The sequence below is a fragment of the Solea solea genome, chromosome 19 (assembly GCF_958295425.1).
Source record: "Solea solea chromosome 19, fSolSol10.1, whole genome shotgun sequence".
NCBI lineage: Eukaryota > Metazoa > Chordata > Actinopteri > Pleuronectiformes > Soleidae > Solea > Solea solea.
Genome location: NC_081152.1, coordinates 19729377 through 19752096, shown reverse-complemented (window position 1 = coordinate 19752096; position 22720 = coordinate 19729377). Strand labels below are relative to the sequence as shown.

At 39.9% G+C, this 22720-nt stretch overlaps 1 protein-coding gene across 2 annotated transcripts; it reads right to left on the bottom strand.

The window, feature by feature from the left end:
* Nucleotides 1-1827: 1827 nt before the first annotated feature.
* st8sia3 (ST8 alpha-N-acetyl-neuraminide alpha-2,8-sialyltransferase 3) lies at nucleotides 1828-16349 on the bottom strand. 2 transcript variants are annotated; one of them, XM_058617846.1, is made up of 5 exons: nucleotides 15900-16349; nucleotides 11921-11950; nucleotides 10232-10351; nucleotides 8763-9320; nucleotides 1828-6846 (listed from the first exon to the last, which is right to left on the bottom strand). In XM_058617846.1, the coding sequence occupies exons 1-5, from the start codon at nucleotides 16061-16063 to the stop codon at nucleotides 6564-6566; spliced, it is 1155 nt and encodes a 384-aa protein (XP_058473829.1). In that variant the 5' UTR covers nucleotides 16064-16349; the 3' UTR covers nucleotides 1828-6563. The 2 variants fall into 2 exon arrangements, with proteins under 2 accessions (XP_058473829.1, XP_058473828.1); XM_058617845.1 differs by lacking the exon at nucleotides 11921-11950 and having other exon boundaries at nucleotides 15900-16199.
* Between the last annotated feature and the right edge of the window lie 6371 nt (nucleotides 16350-22720).

Genomic DNA, 22720 nt, shown 5'->3' with positions numbered 1-22720 from the left:
TGTAATCCATCGCCTTAACCACTTGGCCAAAGATGTTGCTAAAAGGACTGCTAGAGGGGCCAAGCAAAAAAAAAAAGAAAGGGGAAAAGGGTAAGAGAGAAAAAGAAAAGGAGAAAAAAAAAAATTCACCCTAAATTCTTACACCATCAGATGTTCTATCACAAAATGAAACTAGTTATTTCTAAAATTCAACTTCAATTCTGATACCATCAGATGTTTTTTCACAAAAATAACGAGTTATTACTAAAATTCATCTTAAATTCTTATACCATCAGATGTTCTATCACAAAAATCACTATTTATATATAAAATTCATCTTAAATTCTGATACCATCAGATGTTCTATCACAAAAATCACTATTTATATTTCCAATTCAGCTTAAATTCTTATACCATCAGATGTTCTATCACAAAATTAGTATTTATTTCTAAAATTCATATTCTTGCTTCTAGTTTCAAAAAAATAAATACTGCTTGCTTGTCTTTTTTTTTTTAAAAAAAGCTGCAAAATGCAACTTTATGTTGTGAACTTGCAACTATTTACGTTCTTTACAAGGTGCTTTTCCACCTCAGAATGAATGAATGAGTTTTAAAAGTTTCAAATGCAGTTGACAACACTGTAGCTATCTGATTGGCTCTTTTGCCCCTCTGGTTAGGAACATTATTTTCTGTGTTCAGACTTTGTTAGGACCTGTTAGGACATACTAACCGATGACTTCTTTGTCAGATTTTGGACAAGATACTTGTACTAACTCTATGAAATTTTTGTCAGATTGTGGAAATCTTAAAATACTTTTTTTTTTTGACCCAAACAATTCCCATTCGGCCATGCGTTGCCAAATATGACATCGTTGTCGGCAGGATTTGAACCGGCGCAGGGAGACCCCAATAGATTCCAAATCCACCTTAACCACTCGGCCACGACAACACTTGTGGCTGCATTTTTTTGGTAGAATTTTGGTACGACTTTTGTCAAATTTTGGAGGACATACTAAAGTATGCCTTTTTTGTCTAAATTTGGACAAAAAAAGTCATAGTATACTAAGTTGCCAAAAAATTGACAAAAATAAGATTTTTTTCTCTTACTCTTTTATTCTGTGACTTTTTTTTAAATATCTCACTTTACTTTGTTTGACATTAAAATTTCAGGTTATTCGAATGTACAATTTTATCTTCATGCTTTTTGTGACAGTAGATCACAACAAAACAAAATGATTCCATCTCACTGATATTTGAAATTAACAATAATAAGTAATCATTTTCTTTTACCTCTGGTGTTAAAATTATAAGTGACCCTTACACAAACCTTCGTTTACAAAACTGCTTTATTCAGATAAAAAAAAGGAAATCTGTCAATTAACAAAAGACGTGTTTAAATCCCACTGTTGCTCGAGCAGGTTTTTCTTTGTTAGCAGCTGCTGACACGAGGCAGCAGGACCCAAGGGGTCAGAGGTCCACCCCTGGCACTCGCCATCTGACCTCTGTGATTTACATACACGCTGACCTACATTCATTTATTTTTTTTTTCATTCAAATGTTCTACGTTACACAGAAATAAACTGTTAAATTTTGTATTTAATAAATAAAAGTGTCAGGTTTTTACATTTTCTCTATTTTTTAAATGTAAATATTCAGTTGTTCCTCATTTATTGGTGTAAGGGCTCATTTTGGTTTGGATTAAGATCAGTGTCTTTACAATTATTATGGATTATTTCACATCTATTGGTGCAGAAATAATGACATCATTCATCAGGAGAGGAGAGTGATAAATGTGTGTGTGCAAATAAAATGTTTTTCACTTTATTTCAAAGTCGCACCACAAAGTGGAACAAGTCAAACATCTGTTTTTAATGAATAACATTATTATCTGATAGCTAATTATAATTGAACTAAGATTAAATTAAAGCATCAAACAGACAAACAGCGTTTGTTTTTTTCTTTAACCATAGACTGTTTTTATGTGACTCACCTTCATTTGAGCATCACTGCTCCGAGGATGATCCTTAACCTTTGACCTCTGAGCTGGACAATTCATCACACACACACACACACACACACCTCCCTAAAATCCGAAAACCAACAGCACAGAGTTGTGTGTGTGGGGGGGGGGGGGGTTCAAGGATTTAAATTAGTCAAAGAGCAATGTCACCGTGAAATTATGGAACTATTGACAAAATATAACAAAAAAAACAACAATAAAACATTTTTTGTTAATTTTTCAAATCCAAAATGTACAACATTTTTTCTACACAGACTAAAGTCTGGACAGACCACAAACAAAGCTGTATCCCAAACTTTAACCAAATTTCAATTGAACCAATTCCTTAAGAAATTACGTTCTGCCTAGGACCAGGTTTTGGTCTCCATGAGGTCTTCTGGTCCTAACAAGGCCAGGGTTTATGACAGAAAAAAAAGACCTAAAGAGGCAACAAATACAGATGCAGAGTTGCCCCCTGGTGGCTAGTCAATACGTCTCTTTACTTGTAGTTTGGCCTCTCTTGATATTCGACGGTAATTAGTTGTCAAATATTTAAATATTCAAAATTCCATGAGCGTTAGTAAGGGTAATGCAGAGTTCATAGTGTGTTCAGATAACAGGAGATGCATTCATAGACCCTGGTAAATTTGATCATTTCTGCAGAATCTAGTTTGCATTCAAGAAACCTCGTACATTTAGTACATATACACATATATATAACAACGAGACAGTGCTCACTTTGTCAAATTGATCATTTCATTAATTTTAATGACTTAATAATGAAATAAATTCAGAGTAGATATATTTGATTTCAAGTATCAGATCGTTAAATTAAAACATGGTTTGTTCATCTACAGGATACTGTGTGTGATTTCTAAATGCAGTGTTAGTATATGTTACTCTTCAAGACATACTGGTATGGATGTTGTAAGAAACTGCGCTCCATTCGAATAGTAAATAATACATTCATTTAAAAAAAAATAGAAAGGTGTTTGTGACGAGCTCAAGGCAAGAAAATAACAATCTTTTTCGTCCAGGTCCTGAAAATGTCACGTTTCAAGTCACAGAGATGACATTTTCACAGAAAGAAAAACAGCTGATCTTCACCCACACGTTAGAAAAATAGTCCAGTTTTCTCTTCAGCAAACATCGAAACACATGAGAACAATTAAAATAAATATGATAAATCACATCATTTCATATGCCTGAAAAACACGTGCCTTTAAGAAACATCTAGTTTGTAAGTCACAGATTTATTTAAACAGCAAAACATTTTTACGTCTGCCCCTTTAAGAACAAAAATCCTTAAACAAAAATACACAAAATACCTGGATATTTCAACATATGATGCAAACGTGTGTCTGTTTCCAGGTTAAAATGACATGAAACCAAACATGACTCATCATTTTAAATTAGAATCAATACATTATTGATTAAAAAAAATGTAATTTGAATTTAAAGGGATATTTAAGAGTTTCTTGTACTGTGGTTGTAGGAGATACTGCAACATAGTACGCCATGACTGAACTGAGAGCGCTCCCTATCTCCTGAAATCCGGCAATAGTAAAATAATAATAAATAAAATTGATGTTGGCTTATATACAGTATATATTAATTTCACCATTAGACAACCTTTTCTGCTTAGAAACTTGAGTTTGTGTCACTTTGTAAACCACTCACCTCTCCCTGCACCAAAGTCCATAGAGAAACTCAGCGATTTTACGTCACATCACACAGTTGTTGATCCACTCCTGTTTCCATCAGTGAATTCAAATTAATTTAGGGTGTAATTTTTTTGAAATCCTAATTTTCAGTGACCCGAACTTACCAACACGGCAGCAGTAGACCTGCAGCTCCTGCGTCACTGCGAGCTAAAAACGCTGATTTTCTCTATGGACTTTGGTACAGGAACATGAGCATTTAACAAAACTTCCATTTCCAGTCAAAACATGATGTCCAACAGTGAGATTAAGTGGTGACCATGTTCTTAAAATGTCGTAGACATAGATTAAATCACGTGAGCCAAAGGGGGGCGCTCACAGCACAGTCAGCACTGAAAAACCTAAACTGTCAATTTAAAGGAGAAAAAAACCTGAAGAACAACAAACAACAGCTGTAGCAGGCATACATGAAAGCAAAGTTATTATTATCAAATCAAATGATAGTAATGTTGATTTTTATTAGGTGATATGTCAGCGTTACTTATTTTAACTTACTGTATATAATATATATATATATATATATACTATAAATAATATACTGTGTATATATATATATATAAAATCAAAGGAACTGAACATGTCAAACAAAATAAATTTGCATCTATGGTTAGTCTATATTAATTTAACAGCAGCATCCACCAGTTACCTTAATTCAAAATGTACTGTACATGTATAAAAGTGTGTTTTCACTCGTGGTCACGTTGTCACCGTCCTGAGATCAAATTAGCAGGATCAGACCCGAGCCCATGAGCACAGGCCTCTGTCGCGAGGAAGACAACCAACGCAGGTCATCTGTCGTTCCGAGAAAAACAAAGACAAAAAGTAAGATTTTTAATCTCTTAACGTTGGAGAACTTTCTTTCGCTCCTAAAAAGTCTTCACCAAAACACGCTATCGTTTCGAGAAATGTCTACACGTACACACGGAACCTCCCAAAACCACTCTAAATACTGTAGTATTTACGCCAGGCCTGTAGGTGGCGCTGTGACACTGCTGCCAGAGAATACAGCAAAGACTGGAGAAGAAGAACGTGAGGAGCATTCGCGCACAAACTCCAAACACAAGAAGAGGAAGACGACGGCAACGAAGATGGTGACTGTGAATGCAGGACTGAGAGGGGGCGGGGCTATGACATCATCATTTTTTCCAAGGTTGCAATAGGGTTGTGCCCTCTTAAACGTTGGTTTGGCGTGGTTTAAAAAGCAGATTTTCCGCAGAAACAGGAAGTGGACAGTGTCAGTCAAGAAGCAATCCATGACTATTGTGCGACCCTGTTTTTCAAAAAGGTTTTGTGAGGAACGTACTTTCTCCTACTTTGTGTTTTTTGATAGCGTAAGTAAGTAAATATTTGAGGCAACACCAGCAGGGGGTGTGGGAAAAAAAGCGAGCTGTTCTCCAAGCCGCAGTAGACCAACTGTTGGAGACCAAACATCAGAAGACTTCTGTGCTACTATGAGGACATTCTTGTGATGCTATGAGGAAAAATCCAAGTGTTTCTGACTAAATCAAACGACATTTTTATCATCACCCTTACGTCCGCGAAAGAGGAACATCATGTGTTGCAGAATCTGTAGATGAAGGTTGTAATTTTTCCATTTTTTAACAATCATCCTTCAACTACCAGCCTTTTGTTATATATTCATTTATACGCAGCTAGCTTTTGATAGAGATTAGCCAAAAACTAGCTCACTGTAAAAAGAAAAAGTGGTCATCGATGTAATTTCCAAAAATGATTTTCACATCTCACACGTGTGTAAAACAAACTAAAAGCAGGCTTTATTCGTTGCCGGTTGTTCTTAAAGATTGGCTGTTTCCCCGCAGGAGGCTAATTCTTTGCTGGACGTTATCCGTAGGGCTCAGAGATCGCAGACACGTACACTGGTCGACCACTTTGAGCGTGGTGGCGCTGTTGCTTCACTGTTCTTACACTGCTTGTGGCAGAGACAACATATTTTTTTCCATCGTCACGGTATGCTAATATTTGAGCACAGGTGCTATAGGTTAGCTTAGCTTATCATATCACGCTTAATTGTGCACACGTTTGATTTTTAACAGTACGGAGTCTAATCTGAGATAGGTCGGACACGGCCGTTTCCTCCCCTCATGCTGTGTTCACACCAACCAGGATTGGCGGGGAATTTTATTTTCCCTGAGCGGATTGTGGCTGCGGGCAAGAACGCAAAATCATTCAACTCGAGCGTCAGACGCGATGGACGAGATTCTGAGAATTGACTTTGTATGTAAACTTGGCGCGCCACAAATCCACGTCACGTTTGCCGGTGTGAACACAGCATAACACCGGCAAACATGACAGCGCCATAGCTTTAGCAACATTAGCAACCCTTTCTGTGACACTCCAGTATGGGGAAAAAGACATGGCCACCGTCAAAGCGTTAAAGTGACACTTACACAAAGGTTGATCGGACGGTAACTAACGCTAACGCGTCATATCAAGAACAGCGCGTTGCTTCAGTGTTGATTAGCAAAATAACTAGAATATGATCCACGATATGAGACAACATTTACCACGTGGAAAATCTTCACAGAATCAACAATGGAAAAAAAATGGGTCAGTGATGGAAACGTTGGAGAACGTGCGTTCAGCTGCAGGCAGAAGTTCTTCACAGCGTCAGATTCTCAGGCAGTAGAAAACAAAAATGCCCATCGTTTCCCGAAGGATTTCACAGTTTTGTACAAACAGTTTCTTCTCGAGTGTCAGAGTGTGTGTTTCCTTTGAGGCTACGAGTCTACGATTTTGAGTTTGACAAACCCAGCCTTTGAGTTTCGTGTCCCTTTGACAGCCCTGGTGAGAGGAAGCGTTGCGAGGGGGCGGAGCTTGAAGCCGCAGACGCCGCCGCGTTAGCCCTAAGCGCAGTGGGACAGGCTGAGCTTCAGCAGTCCCTCCGTGTGCATCTTGTAGAGGAGTTTGAACTCGGCGGGCAGCTGATGCGACTCCTGCCACTTGGTGGTGAACTTGGTGCCCTTCTTGTCGTAGTAGTGGTACGGCAACTCCTTGCCCGTGTTGGGGTCCCAGCCGAACGGCCAGAAGCCGTACAGGTGGATCTGGTCGCACATGGACGACGCCAGCGTGTACATCAAGATCCCGGTGCTGAGGCGCTTCGGCGACAGCTGCTTGGTTTTCCAGTAACTGTGGAGTGAAATGAACCAGAGAAAGAATCCTTAACTTTTCGATGACAATAGAGGGCAGCACATGGTCAAGAGGAAGGGGAATGGGCCTGTAACCAGAGGGTTGCTGGTTCAAATACAAGGACAGGTCAGGGTCTAGATAAGTGCTGCCAACTGCTGCCTGGTTCACTACTGGTGTGTAATATTGGTTAAATTTACTAACAGGTGTGTGTGCAAATAAAAATGTATTTAATTCTAAAGGCAAATAGATGAGACTAGACTGCTTAGTTTATGATCTTATTTTTATTTTTAAGGGATAAACTGACGTTTGTGTCATTTTCTAAATCCCTCACCAAACTCCATAGAGAAAATCGGCGTTTTTAGGTCACAGGGACACAGGAGCTGCTGGTCTGCTGCACTTAGTTAAATCCAAATGAAGGAATCCAAACGCAGAATTTCTGAAAACAGGATATCTGATGTTAAACGTTGAAGTGACAGAGCTGTGATGTACATTCACTGATTTTCTCTATGGACTTTGGTGTGGGAGCGTGAATGACGAAACAAGCCAACACACATTTTAGTTTCCAGTGGGAAAAGTCTGTCCAACAGTGAGATAAAGCTATTATTCTATTATTATTTCTGTGTCCACTTGTGTTTGCAGGGTTTTCTGGAACCACGCTGACGTCATGCACCCGTATTGTACAGAACCGTGATCTCTATATGTCACAGAGAGGATTTAAACCCCAAAGCCGGATTAAAAAGAAAGAGGCATTTAGTGAAAGGCATGGTGCAGGGTTGTGACTGCGTGCGTGTGTGTGTGTAGAGGGGGATTTAAGTTTTGGTGCTTAGTGTTGTAGACACACCTCGTACAGTAGCTTAATCTCCAACAATCCCATTAAATCTACCTGCTCTGGAAGAATTAGCCGCGTTTAAGCTGCTCAGACAGATTTCAGCTCCTCCGCGATTCATGGACACACTTTTGTTAGAGGCGAGGTTTGGAGAGGTTCCCCCTCTGTGACGCTGCGGCGCAGGACTCCCCAGGGACTGCATTATTTCATAGATTTATTTAGCGTACTGAAGTCATTTCATCCGGCAACGGCTTAGTGTTGGGGTTTTGATGAACGATGTATAGGAATAAACTGGATGTGAACATAAAATATAATCGTTTTAATGTGAAAAACCAAAATACACATGTGCTCATTATTAAAGTAACATCTACTCTGGTGGTTAATGTGGTAAAAACATAAAGTCTGGTTGTTTTTACTTGATAAAACAAAAGTGTTCCAGTATTAGAGAAGGAAAACCTTTATTTTCAGGCTTTTATTTTGAATTCATCAAGACGAAGTTCTGAGGTTAATTAATAGTAGTTTCAGTGGGTAAAGTCAAATTAACATTAAATTAACACATAAAAAATCAGGAATTGCTCCTGAGTGTTTGTGTGTGTTTTTATGAGATACTAAAGGTATGTTTTTATACAGAATACTTCAACTTATGCATATACTGTCTTAAGATTGGCTTTTGCCACTTTTTCACACCACCACCCACTTTTTTTTCCAAGAGGAAACTGAAGTCTGTGTCACTTTGTGAACCTCTGAGTCTCCCACGCTAAATTCCAAAGAGAAAATCAACGATGTTGCACCACAGCTCACATACACTGTCGATCCACTTCTGCCTCCTTCAGTGACTTGTTTTTTAGTGAAATGTGTTACTTTGTGACTTCAGTGTTTGAAATGGTTCGTTCAGATTCACCAAATGAAGCAGCAGAACATTGGCAGCTTGTGGCTCCCTGTGAGCTAAAAATGTTGAACGTTGACACAAACCCAAACTTTCCTGTTGGAAAAGGCTGTTTAATGGTGAGTTTAATCAATAAACACATTCTGAAGATATTATAGAGTTAAGATGATGTTGATTTTCTGAGTATTTCTTGGTGTTTCTTACTTGTTGATGTACTGCATGATGTTTCCAGGCCAGGCCAACTGGACCTTCAGCTGACCTCGATGCTCCACAAAAAAGTCGACCAGTGTCCTTGTCACCGTGGCCGACGTGTGGAAGAAAAACGCTGGGATCCACAGGATGGCGCCGTCCAGTTTCTTCAGGCTCAGAAAGAAGTTGTTCCTGTCCTGCACAGTCAGCAAATTGTTGTAGTATTTCTCCAGGATGCTGGGGTTGAAGGTCGTCATGTTGGTCCGCCGCCCGACGTCCTTCTTGAAGAGCTCAGTCGGGGCGAAGTTGCAGCGGAAGACAAAGTCGAACTTCTCAATCTGCGGTCCGCAGCGCGAGCCTGTGAGGATGCCGCTGTTGCCAACCACGGCGCAGACGTTGTAGTGTTTGTTGAGGATGGGCGAGGCGTCGGGGAGCAGCGAGCGGAAGTTCTCGCCGATGGAGAAGACGTACTTGTGGCTGGAGTAATCGTAATGCATCAGCTGTCCGATCCTGACCGCGTCCCGTGTCAGTGTGAAGTTGTGGGGGATGTCGATGTATTGAGAGATCTCTTGTCTGCAAAACAGAAAAAAATATTATATTATTATAAGATTATATATTCGTCATTGCATTCTTGGCATAAACGTCCACAAATACATTGTTTACTTGCAGCCTGGATTCAAGGAAGGAATTCAAGGAGTTCAAGGCAGAGATGAACTCAATAGTAACTAGTTTTAGTCGATAGTTTTGACTTGACTTAGATCAGACCAAACTCCATTGAGAAAATCAGTGATTTTAGCTCCCAGGGACACATTAGCTGCTGCTCTACTGCTGCCTCGTATATTGAGTTTAGTCACTGAGGTAAATCAAAACGATGTATTTCAAACACCGAAGCTTGAAAATAACACATGTGAACTTACTGATGGAGGCAGAAGTGGATCGACAACTCCTGCGTGCTGTGATGGTAAAATTGCTGATTTTCTCTATGGAGTTTGGTGTGGGAGAGTGAGCAAGTTACGTACTTCACCCTACAGTTGGAAAAGGCCGTCTAACTGCCAGAAAAAGCGGCAAATATAATCTTATGATATCTTAGACGCACTGTAAGTCTGGACTGGCAATCATGTTATGCGTGACTCCGAGTGTCCGTACACAGTAGGATTTAGTATCGATAATGTCGGTAATTCATAAAATGACACTTGAGCCAATCATTTCAAAATAAACCATGCCATACTATCTTAAAATGTTAAAATAAAGTAACAAAATAGGGTAATATTTACTGGGTTATCACATAAAAAAATAGATATTATATACATATATAAAATGTGAAAAATATAATATATAATATATCCTTAGCTCATTGTCAGGCACCCTAAGTGGTAACCAATGGATGTGAGGGTGTTGCAGTGTGAGAAGAGGGATTTACCGTAAATTTACAGTAGTAGTAGTAGATGTGTGTGTGTGTGTGTGTGTGTGTGCGTGAGACCTACTTCTGCTGTGTAAACCCAGTGCTGTTGTACGTCCATCTGGACGAGTTCAGGAGGTCCTCACTGAGAGAGTTGGTCAGAGATGAAAAGGCCGGATCCAGATATTTCATCGCCAGCTGGGAGCTACACAAAGGAGAAAAACATAAAAAAAAAAACAGGAGCTCAAGGTTTTTTGAAGAAGTTTCCATGAGAGGTTCTTATGCATAGTCTGCGTAGAGCGTGCAGTAGAAGCAGGATTTTTATTAGCACATTGTTTTTCTTGTGAACAGCTTCTCGGCGTTGTAGCCCCGGGAAAAGATCAAAACAATGTGTAAGTCGTGTTCCAAACAGGCAGAACTTTTCCCTTTAGAACAAGCATTTTATTTTGTTTCTCTCCAAAAAAACAACAACAAAAAACCTTTGAATGTCACATGATCAGACAGGTTGAACACAAATCACTGAATTTGGGCGTAAAAGTTGTTGCTCACCAAGGACTGAACTGATTTATACGTTAAAAATGTTGAATTACGTGCAGTAATCGCACGTGAACACACCGCAACACTTGAAGTCATCGCTAAAATTGATACACTGTGTAAAAGAGATTTGTGTGATTATTTGACTGTTTTGATTTGAATTTGACATTTTTGGAACCTGTCTGATCGGACAACATGATTAAAATAACCAGAATCAAACAGTGAAGAAGCTTCATCTGTTTTCTGCAGAAGCAACGCCGTCTCCCAAAATTTCTCTTCCCACACAACTCAACAGTCATCTCTGTTTTCAAGTGTTTCAGTACGCTTTCGCATAACGTGGACAAAATGTCCACCGAGCAGCAGACCGCAAGTCGAGAATAAATCTTAGAGGTTTTATTGTGGTGTAATTGTTACGTTACTGGGGTCGAGAAACGTATCAAAATAAGTAAAATTACTCTTGACTTGATCTTATACTTTAAATTATTTTTGAATAGTGTTCATATTTTATTTTCATTTGTAAGTTTTCAGTTTAAGGTCAAGCAGCAAAAGTTGACTTTTGGTGTCTATTTTCAGATCATATTTTTGACTTCAAGTTTGTATTTTATTTTTTAATTTTTTACAGTTGGGCATGAGAGAAGTAAAGCTAACGACAAAGTTAAATCATTAGCACAGTTTTACATCACACCTGACACAAATTACACAAAAAAACATGAACTTTTTAAAAATAGTTTTATAGTGTGTATAGTTTCAGACCTTTCATTTTTAAATTTGCCTTTTAACAATTGTTTTAATTATCCTTGATTTGGCGCCATCATTTTTACGTCTAACACCACTGTCATAAACAGGAAATGGTTAACATCAACCTCATTGACCCCAAAAAACACCACAAATGGTTGAAACACTTTGGACATAAACAAATAAGTAACGTGACTTTTGGTAACGAGTAACTGATAAACAGTAGAAGTTGTGTGGGAAGGTAATTTTTCAGCTAGCTGGCTGAGTATCAAGCTATCCTTGCTACTAGCAAGATGGCTAGCAAGCTAGATCGCTGGCAAGATAGATAGATAGATAGATAGATAGATAGATAGATAGATAGATAGATAGATAGATAGATAGATAGATAGATAGATAGATACATAGATAGATAGATAGATAGATAGATAGATAGATAGATAGACAGACAGACAGACAGACAGAAAAAATGCAGTGCGGCTGTAAAACGTTAGCACGCTGTATTCACCTCAGGTCTGGTTTGCGAGGCGGCCTCTCGCTGCAGCGTCGACGAGGAGCAAGAAACAAAAAAATACACTCACTCTCTTTATCAACTTTATCACTTACCTTAAAAATGACATTCAAGAGACAGCAAAAGTAGAATTCCCCAAAGGACCGCAGGTATTAAACATTGCTGAGTTGTAAAAGAATTGTAAAATTGCTCAGTTGCACCCCAAAAGGTGAAAACAGGGAGGACAATGCTGAAACTAAGTTGCGCCAAATTTCACAACACCTGGTGCAAACATGTCACAGCCCAAGACAAACAAAAAAGTCTATTGGGACCACGGCATCAACTCAACAGGAAGTTTGTAATTTTGTACTAGACACATCAAAGATAAAAAAGTTACCAAAATACATTGACTGATCTGCTAATAACATCATACGTGACACAAGAGACTGACCCTGAACACGTCAACAAACATGAACTTGACCCAACATTCAACATTTTGAATGTAGCCACCGTTTTGCCACGAAACAGGAAGTGGCCGAGTGTAGACCGTCTCAATTTGACACAAAACATGATCGTGTCTCTGAAAGTGTGATCCCTGAGGACACAAAATGGCGTGTCCATTTGAAATATTTGCTCTGTGGTGACATGTTGAAGTGCAGACAGACCATGTGTCCACTGACGGAGCTGCAGACCCACGGTCCTGAAGATGAGACTCTCCAACAACTCTGCATCAAACTTGGGCAACTTGTTTTGTTTTCTCTGGGAGATGCTGCTCTCCTCTACATCTAACTCACTGTGAGCCTAACCTTGGCCTGTGGTGACAGCGAAGTGAGGCGAGAGGGGGGGGGGGGTTGATGATAACTGGTGGCAGGAAAATGAACGTGGCTCTGGTGCTGTAAATCAGAGCCAAAGGCATCTCAGTGGCCTCGAGGACCTTCATCAGACCGTCGCTGTTTTAGCGTCGACCTCCAGACCTGCACACACGCGCTGGACAACTGAGATTTATGCTGCGTTTCTGTTCAATGTCAGAAGTGGAAATTTCTGATTTCTGACCTCCAAGTGTTCCTGGTACACAGCGAGACATATTAAAGGGATAGTTTGTGTTTTCCGAAGTTTTAATGATCCCTTAAACCTGTGATCATCTAGAGCAGTGATTTCAAACTTTGTTCTTAAACAAAGTCACTGGTATACTGCTGATTTAAATGGAAAAATCATTCACAAGTTTAACAATATTTACCTTTCTTTTGTGAGTACACTAACTGACGTGTATATAAATTTGAAACAGTCATCCATTGTTGATATTTAGCCCCGCCTGAGGTTATTCCACAGAATAAGATGAAAAAAGTATCCTTTGCTTTTACTAATATATCTTAACATGACGCATGGTTCGTTCTAAAATGTATATTATTTGACCCATGTATGGCCCTCGACTTTAATTTTGGACAGAGCTGTAGCTGTGTTTGACGTCCCTGCTCTACAGGGAACAACAAATGGTAAAGTCACTCACAGGTTTGTAAAGTCCTGTTGTAAAACCTCCACTTTTGACCAATTTTGGTCCAATGAAGTAACCGTGTTTAAAGAGCAGGAGGTGGAGCCTGATTGAGAGCTCGTCGACAGCAAAACCAACTGCTAGACACCCTAGTTGACGGTCAATCAATGTATGGTGTACTTGACTCTAAATCCAACCTTACTTTACTAAAGGGACATCATTCAGTTTTGAAGAGGACCTGAAAATAATGATTAACTTAGACTTTCTGTAAACTTTCTGTAAACATAAACATGTGGAGTCGCCCCCTGATGGACAATCAAGAAAATATAAGTCTAGGACACTTCTACAATTGCTTCATTCATTCCGATATCAACTTCCCAACTTTAATTTGACTAACTTTTGTGCAGATTTGTAAAAACAAAAACAAAACAAAAACAGAGAAGGTTATTTTAGGTCATTAAAATACCTTATATTTAGAATGAAATACTTGGCTATGAAGAGAGGAAGTGGAGAGAGCGAGAGAGAGAGAGAGTAGCTGTGAGTGAATGAGCTGATCTAGTTCACAGCTGAGGGATTAAGTGACAGATGCCCTGTTTTCCTTCAGCCTGATACACACACTCTCATGTAGGCTAGAATATTTAAACCAGTTTAATCAGGACAACAATCAGCCAAAGAAACGTATTAGTGCCTCGTCTGGAGGAGGAGGAGGAGGAGAGCTGCTGCTTCTGCTGCTGCTGCTGCTGCTGATAATGTGACCTGATGTTTATTCACGTCAGGTAATTAGATCATCAGCAGAAGAACTGATTTCTTTAAAGCTCACATCAGGACATCTGTGTCAGTTTAAGTCTACGATATTTTAAGAACATGTCAAACAGCCTTTAAAATGTCTTAGTGGTAGCTAAGTTGGACTAATAAACCCCAGATACGTATGCGACCAGAGTTGGACTCAAGCTGGCTAACTCAACCTACGCTAACCCAGAAGCTGCTAAAGTATAAAAGAAGACAATGGCGAGAAAAACATGGCAACACTCAGGTCATTAAATGTGTTTTTAAGCTCAATGTGCTGCGCTATCGGGAAGAGGAAGACTCAAACTGGCGTTTGACATGATAACAACTAGTCACAAATTTGGAAACCAAATCATATAGGTACAAGACGAAGTGGCATCTAATGTTCAGACCTCAGATTGTAAAAGATTCCACCACTCACCGCTTAATTTCCAAAACACATCGGTGAACTACGGTGGCCTTCACATACCAAAAATGATGTAAACACTTGTTTAAAACTCTCTCTGCTACTTCCTCCTTCGTCTTCATTGGTTAACGTGTTGGGTTTATGTGAGCAGAGGCTTCCATGTTTAAAACACTTGAACTGATTTGTCTGTTTGGGCTTCCGTAGAAACATGGCAGCTCAAGATGGCCGCCTCCATAAAGCAAGGCCCTTGCCTTAAGTACAAATAAAATAAAATGGTGCGTCAGCTGGAACGTACAAGTTTCTTGTCGGAAGTTTCAACAGGAATGTATGTCCCTTCAGATCGGATTTCCATCTCGGAAAAAGTTGTAGCAACCTGACAAAACCCGACTTATGATTCCAAGATGGCTGCCACTCTGCTACTTTTAGTGTTAGTTTCACTTCTGTCTTTTTTCCATAGTACACATGGCGCTACGCTGTTTGTGTTCCCAAAATACTGCAAAGAGCACTGTTATTGACTTCTGTTGCTAACAACAATTAGCCTGAGGCGCGTCATTCCCAGTTTCAACTTCTGGTGTGAATGAATGCACCGTTGATCCGTTGCTGCCGTCACACCACATGCATTGTCATAATGTTATAATATTCGCCTTTTTTTACATCACTCACAAACTTTTACTTTCAATATCTGGCGTCGTCACAAACGTGTGACACTCTGGTGAATCTCGTCTGTGATTGGACGGTTGTTCTGTGTAAGTCCTGATGTTCTACCGTAATGACAAGAATATGGGTGCAGAGCTATACGTCTCTGCTTTCCGATATCCTGTCTTTATTCTCCATAAGAGGGCCACAAGGGGTGCTGTGCCAATCTCAGCTGACATAGGGCAAAAGGCGGGGTCGCATCCTGGACAGATCGCCGGTCCACAGTTTTTGAATTTCCTAGATATCACAAACGGTCCAGGAGTTACGGTAATGAGACGTACGTAATGGAAACAGAAGGGTTAAAAAAGAAAAAGCTTGGTGCACACAGAAAAAGCACAAATGGCGCAATTCGAAAAAATTCCCATTTGTTGCGACCACGGCACACGACCACGGGAACCACGCGATTTTTATGTTAAGCATTAACACAGATATATAAATATATAAATGGATGGATTATTAAATTCAGTCCAAAAAAAAACAGCACAAATGTTACATACTAGACCTTTAAATGCACCACAGCAGCAGACACTGACGCCTCAGGAACATACAGAGCCTATGCATCATGAATGAGAGGATGTAATGGAAGTAAAAACACTAAGCTGATCCGGGCCTGGACTCACCGGAACCCCGCGTGGAACATGTACATCCTGGGTCCTCCATTAGGTCCGTATCTGGGGGAGCTGAGCAGGAAGTCCTTCTTGATGGACACGTAGCTGATGAGCGACAGGATGAGCAGCGCCACGCTGAACATGACGAGCCCCAGCGCGCTGGCGATGCGCACCATCCTGCTGCCCCTGTGCGTGAGCGGCAGCGACGGCTGAGCGGTCGGTGAGCAGCCGGTACCGAGGAGGAGGAGGAGACGGACGAGGAGATGGCGAAGGGCCGCATCAGCGGCAGAGCGAAGGCGGAAACGACGCGCGCGTTTTACGCATAGCGGGGGGGAAGCGCAGTCGCAGTGCTGCGCGCGGACGTAGCGTCCAGATTCATCAGCTGCGCGGAGGCGGCGGCAGCGCGGCAGCGGCAGAGTCGCATAAACATAAACAGGCCGTAAAGGACGCGGCGGTCGCGGGTTTATTAATCACAGAGGTCATGGAGGCGGTGGAGGTCACGTGAGGTGCAGTAGCGAGATTTTACAACCTCAGCGCGTGCGGGGGAGGAGGAGAGGGAGGGTTTGGGACGCGGACGCGCAAGAAATGACGCAGGAATGTGACGCGCGGACGTGCAGTATCCGCGGGAGGAGTGAGGAGGAGGAGGCGTGTGATCCTGGAGGTTTCTCTGGGGATATGAAGGATCAGATGAGAAGAGAGGGGGATGCGGTTCATGGTCTTCATCTATATCCTCATCTGAATCCTCATCTGAATCCTCATCTGTATCTTCATCTATATCCTCATCTGAATCCTCATCTGAATCCTCATCTGTATCCTCATCTGTATCCTCATCTGTATCCTCAGTGTCCAGATTTTTACACAGATTTTTTTTCGGCTCAATAAACCCCTCAGGAAAGGGAAACCAGAGCAAGTACAGCGGGAACATCTCCAGTGTCTTTATGAAGTCTTATTTCCCACACTGGGTAGTTTGGTTGTAAACTTTGATAATTAGTTCAGTTTAGTTAGAGACACATATGAAGGTTAACATCTAACAAAAGAGCTTTGATAGCAAAGCTTTGATGACAACTGTCCTTTGATTAAGAACAGCACATGCTCTGTACACACAGACTGGAGGTTACATTAATCATAATATCTATCACATACAACAGTAAATATAGTGATAGTTTTGCCTGTGGGAAAGTTCTACACTCAGTGTCTCTCTTCTTCCTCCTTCCCTCCTCACTCACGAGGCTCTTGTACCGCGGTAATCACAGAGACCACATATATATACAGTATATTATTAAAAATAAAAAGGACATCATCTTCCAGGATCCTCCTGAAGCTGAACAGGAAGTTGAAGTATATTGTATAGCCACCAGTTGTAAGAAGAATTGTGTTTTTATATTGTAGTTTATGGGAAAATTAGCTTGATTTATAATTATGACAATACACGTTGTTACTGAGGAGTTAATGGTTGTGGGTCTTCTTTCTAAATGATGCTCCAATTTACAGACAGCTGGTTTCGTCCAACAGGCGCCTGGTGACGTCTGTGAACTTCCTGTTGCCAAAAAACGTAAACAATTTTTTAATCTGGAGTGTAAAATTCAAGAGTGTAAAACAGTGGTGGAGTTTGTCTCCACTGTAAAATAGTTACAGAGGAATTTGACGCATAGTTGCAAAGGTTTTTAAAGCAGACTAGACGTGAGCACCCAGAGATCTGAGTCCATTTTGCAGAAACGAGAAAGAGTAGAAATAAAAGTATAAGAGCTTAAGAGCTTAGATGAGGAACCGTGTGCATGTGGATGACGGTAGAGGGACACAGTGACAGTATAACTGTATCCTGGTGTTGCCCTGGAAACGACGCAGCATCCAAATAACCAGTGTTTTACTGAAGTTACAGCAGAAATGTATGAACCTCTAAGGAGTTACTTCAATCTTCCCCATCATCAGTCTTCCTAAGTGTTTCACTTATTACTGTAAAAATGATAGATGGGTCAGACGAGCGGTTTTTGTCTGTGACTTAAAAATTAAGTTTGTGACGCTCCCACACCGAACTCCATAGAGAAAATCAGCGATTTTACATCACAGCAAATGGGAGTAGATGATCCACTGCTGTGTCCATCACTAAGTTCAAATGTGTTATTTTGTGACTTCTGTGTTTGAAATTGTTTGGATTTACCTTAATGACACAATCCTACCACACGAGGCAGCAGTAGACCAGCAGCTGCTCCGTCCTCCACAAGCTAAAAACGAGGATTTTCTCCATGGACTTTGGTGTGAGAGAGAGAGAGCAGGCTACAAACTTCCCTTTCCAGGTGGAAAATGCTGTTTGTTTGTATTTTTTGTTAGATTTAAAGCCATAAGCAGCATTTGAAGCAGCTCCAGACTCTGATCTGTAGATTATATACATTATACGATGATTCAAAATTGGCATCTTCCCCTCTCCTCTGTTGATACGGATCAACAGAGTGACATTCTCTGCTGCTGCTGAAGGTTTCTTTAATGTCAGTCATTCTGCACACATGTTTGTACCAAAACACAAATAGACAAGACAACAAGAGGCTGTGTGAAGATGTCACACACACACACACACACACATGCACGCATACACACACACACACAAAGACACTGCTGGCATTTCAACATTGACCTTTCTACTGGTCTGAGACACACACCCAGACACAGTATTTTTGAACGTATATAGCTTTAAATCGAATGTCTCCCGCTGCCACACACACACATCTGTGTCGTCCCTCAGCTGTGTTTTTAAGTGGGCCATGTTGCAGCTGCTGGTTTAAAATAAGGACAGTCTCAGTTATTTTGAAATATTTTTCGGGCTGAACTTAAAGAGGGTGACACAGACTTTTTGTTTGGCTGAGAAATGTACTGCATTCACCTAAAAAAAAACATAAAAGGCTCTGTTTTTAGGAGATTTTTCCTGGATCTGTTTAAAAAAAAAAAAATCTCATAAAAACAGATCCTGAAAAAAAATACACACAATAAAATAAATATCGTTAAACCAGACCCGTAAAAAAATCTGAGGAAAACAGACCACGAAAAAAAATTCCTTAAAATGGACCACAAAAATAAAAAATCTTGTAAAAATAGACCACGAAAATAAAAAATGTTCTGTTGAAGAACACCTGAAACTCCTCAGGGAAATGTTCACTGACGTCATAAACCACGTACAAAGTTGGGTCATTTTCACATATAAACCTGTGGGGTCGCCCCCTGATGCCTATTTAAGGGAATTCTGAAACATGTCTGCAATGGCCTCACTTGAGTCTCTGGTTGTTGCTCAGTCCATGAGTTCTCAAATAAAAATGAACCCGTGACTCAAGTTAATCAGATTTTCAAGTGAACGCTGATATGAAACCAATCAGCCGAGTTCACGACTCAAGACGGAGTCAATTCATAATCAATAGGCGTTTGAGTGGAGGGCTGGTGCTGGACTATCAGGGGAGCGTGAAATTACACACACACACAGATACAAACAAACCCTCCCCATCACTTAAACTGCTCTGAAAATAGGATTCACATACTATAAATAATATTAAATATCAATATAGTACATTTTTGTGATTAATTTAAATTTGCCCATACATGTACATCATAGCCTATAATACACATGTGATATGTATGAGAACGTATGCAGGAAGTGCTCATATGAGGGACTTGTGACTTTCAACACTTTCCTCCCCAGACACAGAAGCCTTCATTCTGTCAGCAGAGAAATCAATAAAAACGGACTTTAGTCACTTAAATTTCTAAAAATCTTAAAAATCTTAAAATATAAAATAAAAATAAAATCATGTTTGCATCTTTGTCCAAGAGTCAGAAAGTCTTTAACAACAGGAAACTGAAGTTTGTGTCACTTTGTAAACCGCTCATAATCCCCACACCAAAATCCATAGAGAAAATCCTTGATTTAAGCTGGCAGGGACACAGGAGCTGCTGCTCCACTGCTGCCTCCGTTGGTAAGTTTTAGTCACTAAGGTAAATCTGAACGAAGCATTTCAAACACCAAACTCACAAAATAACACATATGAACTTCCTGATGGAGGCAGCAGTGCATCAACAACTCCTGTGTGCTGTGATGTCAAAATTGATGATTTTCTCAATGGGCTTTGGTTTGAGAGTGTGAGCCGTTTACAAAGTGGAACAAACTTTACTTTCCAGGCAAATAACACTGTGTAACAGTGACATAAAGCAGTGAACATGTACTTTATTAATTAATTAGATAAGCCTTTTGTTAAAGGTCCAGTGCGTAAAATATGGGTGAAAAATATGTGGCACCAATATGTGTTATAATCGTATCTTGTCGTATTATATTGTTTCTTTTGTTATCGTATATTTTCTTATCGTATTGTATCTTTTTCTTATCTTATTGTATCTTTTCTTATCTTAGCTTAGCGTATCGTATTTTTTCGTATCGTATTGTACCTTTTGTTATAGTACTGTATCTTTTCTTATCGTATCGTATCGTAGCTTAGCTTAGCTTAGCATATTATATCTTTTGATCGCTTATCGTATTGTATCGTATCTTTTCTTATCGTATGATAGCTTATCTTAGCTTAGCTTAGCATATCGTATCTTTTCGTATCGTATTGTACCTTTTGTTATAGTATTGTATCTTTTCTTATCGTATCGTATCGTATCGTATCGTATCGTATCGTAGCTTAGCTTAGCATATTATATCTTTTGATCGCTTATCGTATTGTATCGTATCTTTTCTTATCGTGTGATAGCTTATCTTATCTTAGCTTAGCGTATCGTATCTTTTTGTATCGTATTGTATCAGCTGCAGTGTGGAACTTCACCAATAAATGTGGCCAAATCTTACACACTGTACCTTTAAGTGTCTAAAATGTGTTGTTTCCTTTGCTTAGAATATGTTTGCTGTGTTTGATGCCATGAGGGAGCACAGGGGGCGCTCACAGCAAAGTCAGCTCCTTCTATATGTCAGTACCTTATATACAGCTAGACTTCTTTTTTTTGTAAAACGTTAAATATCCCTTGAAACCGGTCTGTACCGAGCAAGTTTCCACATAAGAATTGAAATGTTCACGTTGTCTCAGTGTATGAGTGAATGCATGGTATGAACACTTGAATCCTGTGTTTACAGAGTGAACACAGCGAGGACGTCAGCTGACGATGAGCTCACACACCGAGTGTAAACGTCCAAGGTCACGCTGAAAAATCCACTTTCCACATTTCATAATTCATCATCACGACCTCAAGATTGAACCGGCTATGTGTGTATGTGTATGTGTGTGCGTGTGTGTGTGTGCGTGTGTGTGTGTGTGTGTGTGTGTGTGTGTGTGTGTAAATGGAGTCGGCTGCAGTGCTTTGTCATGTCCACTGTATCGATGGAGGACAGCAGACGAACAGTACATCACTCATCGTTTAGACGGCAAACAGCTGTGTGTGTGTGTGTGTGTGTGTGTGTGTGTGTGTGTGTGTATGTGTGTGTGCTACAAGGCCATAGTGACCAGAGTCAGACAGAGTCAGACCACGAATGTTCAATCTCCAGACGTCTGTGCAGTCGTCGTCGTCTCCTTGTTCACTTTCAGGGTCACCGGTTGATTTTTTTCCTCTGTAAACTTTTGGTGCAGAGCGAGTGAGTGAGTGGTTTACACATAATCCAGCTTCCTGTTGGGAGAGAAATGCCTGTTAATCTATGAAGTAGATGGTGGATGAGTGTGAGTGATTTGTTAACTTAAGTCTTTAACAACAGGAACCCTGGAGTTTGTGTCACTTTGTAAAACCGCTCATTTCCCTACACCAAAGTCCATAGAGAAAATCATCGATTTAAGGTGGCAGGGACACAGGCGCTGCTGCTCTACTGCTGCCTCTGTCGGTAAATTTTAGTCATTAAATCATTCAGTCTTCAATCTGAACAAAGCCTTTTAAACACCAAACTCACAAAATAACACATACAAACTTCCTGATGGAGGCAGCAGTGGATCAACAACTCCTGTGTGCTGTGACGTTAAATCACTGATTTTCTCTAAGGGATTTGGTTTGAGAGCGTGAGACGTTTACTTTCCAGTCAAATCACAGTGTCTAACAGTAACATAAAGCAGTGAACCTTTACTTGTACACCTAAACTGGTGTCATTTGATTAATAAGCATTTTGTTAAAGGTCCAATGTGTAAAATATGGTTCAGTACCAGAATGTTCCGTGTATGACGTCTGTGCTGTTATCGCCGTCGTCTCCTCAGTGGAATTTTCTCTGTAAACCTTTGGTGCAGAGAGAGTGAGTGGTTTACAAAGAGACACATAATCCAGCTTCCTGTTGAAGGAAAACAGGTTGTTAATCTATGACGTAAACAGCAGTAAATGGTGGGTGATATGTGAAGTTAAGGCTCACAGATTTGGGGGGATTATTTTAAATCGCTTGTTAAATCCAGTTTTTAGGACTCTATCAGAAACAAACCCTGATAAACTTGACTTTAAGTGATTTTGTATTATATTGTATTATATTATATTATATTATATTATATTATATTATATTATATTATATTATATTATATTATATTATATTATGATGTAGTCCATTATTATTATTATTATTATTATCATTATTAATAATATTATAGGAGAAGTATATTTGGAGAATTATGTCTTTGAAATGAGCTAAAATGGCACAAAGTCTAAAATTACTGAATCAACAGACGTGATTAGTTTGTGATTACGTGCCGACCCGAGTCACATGACCCGTCTGCGTCCTGTGTTCATGTTTGTGATGTTTTATAATCTTTGTACAAAATTAATCGATGAATAACGTGATAAAAAAAACTGTTCTCGAGCTCTATAACAGAAAACAAAAAAACTCCAGCAGCTGTGTGTGT

Excerpts from the sequence above, each read along its gene's own strand:
- st8sia3 (XM_058617846.1), bottom strand. The coding sequence starts at position 16,063 with ATGGTGCGCATCGCCAGCGCGCTGGGGCTCGTCATGTTCAGCGTGGCG. Across the intron at positions 10,352-11,920 it reads CCTCGCAAACCAGACCTGAG|CTCCCAGCTGGCGATGAAAT; the intron begins GTGAATACAGCG and ends TCCTTTGTGTAG. Across the intron at positions 6,847-8,762 it reads ATCATGCAGTACATCAACAA|TTACTGGAAAACCAAGCAGC; the intron begins GTAAGAAACACC and ends TTCACTCCACAG.